The 8,781-nt window shown below is 32.7% G+C and overlaps 1 protein-coding gene and 2 long non-coding RNA genes across 4 annotated transcripts; 2 read left to right on the top strand and 1 right to left on the bottom strand.

The window, feature by feature from the left end:
• Nucleotides 1–1,528: 1,528 nt before the first annotated feature.
• On the bottom strand, nt 1,529–2,033 carry LOC146903434 (uncharacterized). Of its 2 annotated transcripts, none has more exons than XR_015023041.1 (2): nt 1,931–2,033; nt 1,529–1,729 (listed from the first exon to the last, which is right to left on the bottom strand). It is a non-coding gene; the product is annotated as an uncharacterized LOC146903434 (long non-coding RNA). The 2 variants fall into 2 exon arrangements; XR_015023040.1 differs by having other exon boundaries at nt 1,918–2,028.
• Nucleotides 1,536–2,255, top strand: LOC146903433 (uncharacterized). Its single transcript, XR_015023039.1, has 2 exons — nt 1,536–1,670; nt 1,920–2,255. It is a non-coding gene; the product is annotated as an uncharacterized LOC146903433 (long non-coding RNA).
• A 2,643-nt stretch (nt 2,256–4,898) lies between these two features.
• LOC146903432 (lactoylglutathione lyase GLX1-like) lies at nt 4,899–8,487 on the top strand. Its single transcript, XM_085738561.1, has 9 exons — nt 4,899–4,948; nt 5,070–5,161; nt 5,251–5,375; nt 6,561–6,625; nt 6,704–6,916; nt 7,389–7,436; nt 7,602–7,709; nt 7,815–7,967; nt 8,243–8,487. The coding sequence occupies exons 2-9, from the start codon at nt 5,070–5,072 to the stop codon at nt 8,282–8,284; spliced, it is 846 nt and encodes a 281-aa protein (XP_085594687.1). The 5' UTR covers nt 4,899–4,948; the 3' UTR covers nt 8,285–8,487.
• Nucleotides 8,488–8,781: the final 294 nt, after the last annotated feature.

The raw sequence follows: 8,781 nt of genomic DNA, 5'->3' as shown, positions 1-8,781 counted from the left end.
TCCTTTACATCATCTATGGAGAAGAAGCAAAGCCATGTGATGAAGTGAGGACATTTTTTTTCTCTGTTTTTCTAGGAAAAAAATATTGGTTTATTTATGAATGTCGATGAATTTGATATGAAGATGAAGAAGAGGTGGAAGGAAGAAGATTCACATCTGTCTAATCAAGTGAGGGATATTTTTGTCTTCACAACCCTCTTTTTACTGAGTCATCAGTCTTCTCTCCTATTCAGCCATGCTATGTCAGCAAATCTGTGACATGTCAGTGATTAAATGCATTCAGGGATCAAATTTAAAGTGATTAACATTTGCAGTGATTGTTTAAAATAATTAGTAAGTACATGGACTAAATTCCAAATGAATTATATGTGCAGGGACTAAAAGTATAAATAAGCCAAATATTTATTTCAACATGAAGAAAATAAACATTGCGTTAAGTCAAGAAATAAAAAACACCGCAAAAAGACGGAAAATAAAAACAAACAACGACGTGAAAAGATCATAAAATCACAAAAACATACGGAAAAAGATTAAAAATATGTAAAAATCATTTATTTAACTAAAAGCGTTAGCTTAACTCAATTAATAGGAACAATATATGGTAATATGTAAAGTTCGGGGTTCGAACTCTGAAAAAAAAATAGGAACAATATATGGTAATATGCAAAGTTCGGGGTTCGAACTCTGAAAAAAAAAAAAAAAGAGAAACAAAAACCTATTTGAACATACATCTATCCAAAACATGATGATGAATGAAGTGAATAGTTTTATATGGATAGATTAGAGTGGGTTTTTTTAAGAACTTCTAATTTTTTAATGGATAATTTCACTTACTATTCAAAATCATTCAATTGATTAATATCACCACGCTTAGAACTCTGTACCCAACTTAGGCTTTGGCCCTCTTTTGTATAAAAAAAAAAAAAAGAACTCTGCACCCAACCATTTCTTATGGTAATTTTTTGGGTTAATTAAGTTTTTAGTCTCTATAAATATTCACAGTTTTGTTTTTAGTCCTTACAAAATAAAATCACATTTTTTAGTCCCTGTGACATTTTTCTTAATCATTTAAGGGACTAAAAATGTTTATGGAAAATTTTTATAGGGACTAAAAATGCTGATTGAAAATTTACAGAGACTAAAAATGTTGATCGAAAATTTTATAGGGACTAAAAAGTGTAATTTTATTTTGTAAAGACTAAAAACAAAATTCTGAATATTTATAAGAACCATTTACTTAATTAACCCTAATTTTTTTTAAATAACTTTTCTTATGGTAAATATGAACTCACCTTATATTTACGTTCATTATTTTCGTGGGTTTTCTCCACGGTGGCATTTAGCCTGGGAAACCAAAGTTGTTTCCCATGATGGGAAACTTCAATATTTAAGGACAGGTGGCTGTTCCCACCGGTAGAGACCAGAAAAATTAAAAACTAAAATTTGGTTTTATATTATTTTCTTTACCTTTACTGACTAACCCCCCTTTTTACTACTACACCAATTATTGGAAAAAAAAAATCAGACAAAATGTTGTTTCACCATGTTTCTATCCGTTGAAGTTGTTCATAACAAGCTAAGCTTTTACAGCAACGAATCAAATACTAAGACCAAAAAAATCAAATACTGTCTTCCGAAGCTTTTGTCGCGGCAACGAATCAAAGTCTTAGGTCTAATCTTCACCTTCAATTTGGTTGTTCTAACACGCAAGACCAAGAACATCTCAGATCTGTAAAAGAAAAGTAAGCTTTATTTAAAATTAAGGAAGTAGCTACACAGTTGCATCTCAAACATAAACGGTGAAGATTGAGTTGCGAATTTCATCATTCTAATTTCTAAAAACTGATAAATGAATTAAAGATTTTATGAAAATGAATTAATTTTCATTTAAAATTAAAATTGAAATTTTAGCATTACAGGTAAATCGTACAAGCTGCAGAATGGATTATAGAAGAAAGAAATTATGGAGATTTTTCAAGTTGTTGCTTTACAGGGATAAGATGGATTTGTTGTTCAACGAAATGGGCTTCTATGCTCAGCACTTTGAAAGTGGGAGAAGATGAGATGATTAATTATAATTTAATTTTTTTTTTACGGATATAATTGTAATTGTCAAGGTCCATTAATTTTTACAAAAATAAAAAGGGTTAATTATGTTTAAGGTCCCTATAAATAGGCGTGTTTCCAACATTAGTCCCTATTAAAATTTTAATAAATTTTTGGTCCCCAATGTTTTTGCCGTTAGCAAAATTGGTCCCTGCTGTCAAATTCATGCTGACTGGACAAACGGAAGAATCCACATAGACGCCACGTATGAAGCCACGTGGACTCATTAATTGATGTGGCATGCCAGCGTGGCAAAACAATAATTAAATTTCTGATATTTATTTTATCTAAATTATTAATTAAAACATTAAAACAAAACAAAAAAATGGAAGAAGAAAAAACAAAATCCCAATCCCCTTCTTCCCTCGTGTTCAGCCGGACAGCCACCACTCTCACTCCTTCTACCTCGGCCACTCCTCCTGTGTTTCAATTTATTATTCCAAATTTCAACAATCAAAACTCAAACCCCAAAATTGAAAAAACCCTAATCTCATAAAAAGCCTTTTCATTCTTATCCACCAACCATGGAGCTCGTTCCCAGACTCAAAACTTATGGTCGACGGCCAAACGGTACTCTCTCCACCACCTCGTTCTCGCCGGCGACGCTCTTCTAACCTTCGCTTGCAAACACGTGGCAGTTTCCACGACCTGCGTTTTTGGGTTAAAAAGGAATATTTATTTATACTATTGGAATGTTTTTCAGGTTTGTAAAGTAAATATTTTCATGAATTAGGGTTGACGAAAGAAACAAGAGATGCAAAGTTGGGGGTATGACAAGAGAGCAATTGAAACATAGCCCTTGCTGCTATGTTAATCGGTTGTTATTTATGGGTTTACCAAAACCAACTGAAGCAATAACAACAAGGATGGGAGAACAATTACTGTGTTATGCTTTTATGGGTTTAAATGTGAAATTCAGATCTGATTTTGAGTTTGAAGATGGAGATGAAGTTGATGATTTTTTTTTTACTATATGGTTTTGAGTTTTTTCTTAAATTGGTAAGATGTTGAGAGAAACAAACCCAAAAGTTTGTTGAATTGGAGATGGTGAGAGATAGATGGATCTAGTGATTTCTAGGTTTTTTTTTTCGTTGAAGATGAACATGAGGGAATGGAAAAATAACTCATGTATTTTTATTTGTTTTAATTTGGTTTTATTAATGATTGGAATGAATAAATATAAAAAGATTAATTTAATTATTATTTTTGCCACGCTGGCATGCCACATCAATTAATGAGTCCATGTGGCTTCATACGTGGCGTCTATGTGGCTTCTTCCGTTTGTCCAGTTAGCATGAATTTGACAGCAGGGATCAATTTTGCTAACGGAAAAAACGTTGGGGACCAAAAATTTATTAAAATTTTAATAAGGACTAATGTTGGAAACACGCCTATTTATAGGGACTTTAAACATAATTAACCCAAATAAAAACAAGACAACAAACAAATGCTATAATATTAGTATTTAATTAACTGGTGGGGTCAAATTTTTTCTTACACAATGTCCAACAAGTTGCAACAATTTACAAGTCTTTCATCTCAACCATCCAAATAAGATAATATTAAATCAATGGCTGTTGTGCAACTTTCCCATCATGGGAAAAAACTCCACTTTCCCATACTAAATTCCACCGTGTCTCTATCATCACTCTTATTTTAAAGAGTAATGATATTTTGACATCCATTTGATGACAACTTTGTTGACAACCTTGTTTTTCTCACTTCTTATTGGTCAAAAACAATGGAGAGAGAAAAAGGAAGAGAGAGGATAACAACATCATGTGAGTATGAGAAAGAAAGTTGTCAAAAAATTGTCAAAAAGTGGTTGTCAAAATATCATTTCTCTATTTTAAAATACCTCAACTGTTTTTGTCAACGTTTATATTGAGAACAATATTGGATGCAAAAAGGAAAGAAAGTACTCCATCCGTCCCGGAATATCTGACCCATTTTCTAAAAAAAAGTGTCCCAAAATAACTGAGCCATTTCAATTTTCAATACAACTTTCATCATTCCCAATACAATTTAACTCTAATTAATACTACTTTCATCATTCCCAATACAATATATTCCACTTTCCCCTTTATTTATACATTTTTCTTAATCTGTGTGAAAAACCAAACTGACTCAGATAAAACGGGACGGAGGGAGTATAAGGAAAGAATGTTTAAGGAATGAAAGTGAATGGAAAGAGAGTGGAAAGTAAGATGATTATTTGGTTGTTTGGTATGAGTGAAAGTGAAAAGAAAGTGAAAGGAAAGAATGATGTATTTTTTATTAAATGTCACAAATACCCTTATATATAATATATAAAAGATGATGTCAGCAAGGAGAAAATAGAAATAGCAAACATTTTGCTGCTGTCGTCCTACTTTCTCTTCATTAGAGAGGGGAAAGTTTTTGTGTGGGCCCCACACCCAATTTGTTCTTTCCATGCCACTGATCTTTGGATCCAAAGGAGGGAAAGGATATTGAAATTTGTGTTTTCTTTCCTTGAAGTATCTTTCCCTATACCTTTCAATAGATCCAAACAATACCTTAAAGATAAGAGAAATGATATTTGTACAATCTTTTTTGATAATTTTTGTGACAACTTTCTCTCTTATACTCACATTATGTTTTTACTTTTTCTCTCTGTTATTATGATTTTTATGCCAATATATCATTTTCTTTAAAAAATTATAGTTGATATGTCGACATAATTGATTTATGCCACGTTTGACACGTTGGCTTATAAAATATTAATATTTTATACTTGGTGTGTACTTTTTTGATATAGCAATAAGATATTTATCCTTACCGACGGTAATCCCTCACTCACTAGCCACTCCTCTGTTCAGTGGTTAGTTAACACTTTTGGTTTTGCTGATTGCATGTTTTTGAGCTGAGATCAAATGCTTATTTATGGTTTGGTCATAGGAATGTGTTTGTGTTGCCTTAATTACTTTTGCCTTGTGTTGCAGATGGCTGAGATTGATTTGGAATGGCCAAATAAAGACAACCGTCGCTTGCTTCATGTTGTTTATCGTGTTGGTGACCTTGAACGCACCATTAAGTATGCTTTTTTTGTTAGATGATTGCATTGCATGCTTAATATACATACCATGCATCATCATATTCATGTCTTGGATATGGTTCTTTCAGGTTTTATACTGAGGCTCTTGGGATGAAACTTTTGAGGCAGAGAGATGTTCCTGAGGAGAAATATGCCAATGCTTTTCTTGGATTTGGCGATGAACATTCCCATTTTGTTGTTGAATTAACATATAGTATGTTACTCTGCTGCTTACCCTTTAATTTCCTTTTTATATCTATTATTTCTCTTCATTAGTTTTAGGATTAATTATCTTTTTACTTTTTAGTCCCTATTAAATTATGATTGTCCCTTTAATTTCCTTTTTATATCTATTATTTCTCTTCATTAGTTTTAGGATTAATTATCTTTTTACTTTTTAGTCCCTATTAAATTATGATTGTTTAAGCTTAGTTACTACTACCTCCGTCCCAATTTAATTTACACAATTTTGTTTTTCACACATATTAAGAAAAATGTATAAATAAAGGGGAAAGTGGAATATATTGTATTGGGAATGATAAAAGTAGTATTATTTAGTGTTATATTGTATTGGGAATGATGAAAGTTGTATTGAAAATTGAAATGGGTCAGTTATTTTGGGACACTTTTTTTAGAAAATGAGTCAGTTATTCCGGGACGGAGGGAGTATGTAGTTTTATTTTATTTTTAATTTTTGTTTATCCTTTTTAAAAATGATTGTTTTTAGTCACTTACAAAAGATGAGTGTTTTTTTCTTTTGGTTTCAAAGAATCTAGCGACAAAAACTCACACACTTTTTTTTTATCAAAGCTAAGAAAATAAATTGCGAACCAGAATTAAGGCCTGAACCTTTTTACACAAAAGAAATGAAGGAAGCCTAAGGCTATCCTTTAGCAACAAAAGAACAAAAACTTAGAGGAGCCTGCCATGATAAGCAAAGGGCTGCAAACACACCCCTTCCTAATCATCTAAATTCCCAAAAGCAAAATCATACTGCAGGAGTGGTAGATTTACCCTTCTTGGAGCAGGTAAGGACACTAAGTGCAGAGAAGTGGAGAATTGCGGATTAGAACTTGCTTCCCAACACATCAAATATCCCTCCAGCCTTTTACCGTTTGAACCGTACTTATGGGACAAAAATGAGTGTTTTTAGTCAAGAAAATAGGACTATAATTGAACAATTTTATGTAGGACTAAACTTGAAAAATTGTATATTTTCTAAGGACTTTTTGTATGGATGAATTTTATAGGGAATAAAAACATATTTACCTCTTATTTAACTTAGTTGTGCGGAATTAGGTACACTTCTTTTGATGTTATTATTTTTTTTTTTCTTATCACATGGATTTAATTTCTTTGAAGTCTTGTAAACTATTTAATTACATGATCTTATTGTTAGATTATGGAGTGACTTCGTATGATGTTGGAGATGGCTTTGGACATTTTGCAATTGCTACTCAAGATGTAAGAAAAGAGTATTCTAACTTCACATAAGTTTGTGATTTGTGAAGAGAATGAACATTGCTTCAATTTTTATTTTAGGTTTACAAATTGGTTGAGCACATTCGTGCTAAAGGTGGAAACATCACAAGGGAGGCTGGTCCAGTTCAGGGTGGGACAACTGTTATTGCCTTTGTGAAGGATCCTGATGGCTACACTTTTGCACTTGTCCAAAGACCTATAGTTCACGACCCATTCTGTCAAATAATGCTTCGCGTTGGTGATTTAGAACGCGCCATAAAGTTTTATGAAAAGGTAACAATCCAAGACATATTTCTAGGAAGAACAAGTATGATATGTTTTTTTTTTTTAAGCAAAAATTCATTAAATTAAATAAAACACAACAGATACAAAGCCTGGGGGACATTAGACCCTGACCAGGTACAACCCAAATGGGAATAACACAATACATTACATTACAGACCAGGTAGATCAACCTAATTAATCCTAATATAAGGAGCACTCCTCACGAACGCAACCCAGCACACTGCCACACTCCTCGCATAAGTATGATATGATTTGATCTCAATTATTCAATGTTTTTTATGTGCATTTTACGTGTGTGACGAGTCGAGATTAGCAGTTGTACTATTTGATAGCTTTTGTTTGTATATACAAAATAGAATCAGAGAATTGCATTTGATGAGTTATGATTTAATTATGCATTATTTAAACCAAATGTGGTTTATTAACCGAGGCTATGTTCTTATGGATCATATTTACATAGGCTCTGGGCTTGAAGGTGGTGAGGAAGGTTGATAATCCTGAGAACAAGGTGATGTTTCCTCATGCCTCTTTCTTTGCAATGTAGTTATTAGCAGTGACATCTTTTATGTCAAAGCCATTCTAATCAGAAAGCATAGATTATACAACTACAATAGCGCACATAAATTGTCTAAAATTAACATAGAAACGCATGTTTTTGTTGCATGTCGTACAGTACACTATTGCTATACTTGGGTATAAAGAGGAGAACGAAGCAACTGTGTTGGAGTTGACATATAATTATGGTGTCACGGAATATTCTAAGGGAACTGCTTATGCACAGGTTAGTTCACAAGTTAAATTATACGACCTTGAAGCTTAAACTAGCTTTCTGCGCATCTCTGTACGATTAATGGTAAAATATATATGTTTCATGTGTCTATAACAGATTGCTATTGGTACTGATGATGTCTACAAGAGTGCTGATGTAGTCAACCTAGTCACACAAGAGCTTGGAGGGAAGATCACTCGGCAACCAGGGCCAATTCCGGGCCTTAACACAAAAGTCGTTTCTTTTTTAGATCCAGATGGATGGAAAACTGTAAGTTCATTTTTCGCTTTGCTTCTATTCAGGAGTATGATTGCAATTTATATCTATTTAATTGTATTTGTGGAAAGCCTCTTTCATTTTTGTAAAATTGTATATTTATTTCCAAATTCTCATTATCTTTCTTCCTCCCGTTATCATCAAATTCTTCACCTTCCTTTTCCTCCAAACTCTCGTACAAAACCTTAGTGGTCGGTCAGTGAATGACCACATGACAAATGCATCAATGCCTATAGGTTTCTAACATCATGTTAATTTTGTGTGTGCAGGTGTTGGTTGACAATGAAGATTTCCTGAAGGAACTGGAGTGAAGAGCGAGCTAACAAGAAATAAGTAGCAGTCCTAGGTAGTGAGACTAGGCTAGTGCTTTTGTGTGAACAATAAAATAGTCTCGCAATGTTTATCGGCGATCCTTATGTTTATTTTGTGTTAACTTTCATGTGGTTGTGTAATAATCTATTTTAAAGCACACTTAACACACTCATTTTGCATGTTAATCTACTATTGTTATTAATCTTTTGATTTATGATCTGTCACATAGTGAGTTTCTTTTGGCAATGGAACCACTTCTCATCCCAATTTGAAGGAATGAGATGAAAGCATCCATAATCCATTACTTCTATTTTTATATGCATTCACATAAAAGTGCATGGAGTATATATGTTACATATTATAGATCATTCATTTAATCCATTTATAATTGAAGTTGAACTAATAACTCACTTTATTTTAGTTCAAGTGTGAGTAGTTAGTCTCACAAATTGATAGAGATGTCAGAAATGTGAGGTGGAGAGTATTTTAGATGAAA

Source organism: Medicago sativa, chromosome 8, assembly GCF_051527215.1.
Source record: "Medicago sativa cultivar Bolivia chromosome 8, Bolivia_mono, whole genome shotgun sequence".
NCBI lineage: Eukaryota > Viridiplantae > Streptophyta > Magnoliopsida > Fabales > Fabaceae > Medicago > Medicago sativa.
This window is presented reverse-complemented; position numbering and strand designations above follow the sequence as displayed.

Bases quoted from the DNA above. Each gene is read 5' to 3' on its own strand.
- LOC146903432 (XM_085738561.1), top strand. From the start codon at position 5,070: ATGGCTGAGATTGATTTGGAATGGCCAAATAAAGACAACCGTCGCTTG. The intron at 5,162-5,250 runs GTATGCTTTTTT...TGGTTCTTTCAG, and splicing joins GACCTTGAACGCACCATTAA to GTTTTATACTGAGGCTCTTG. The intron at 7,437-7,601 runs GTGATGTTTCCT...CATGTCGTACAG, and splicing joins TTGATAATCCTGAGAACAAG to TACACTATTGCTATACTTGG.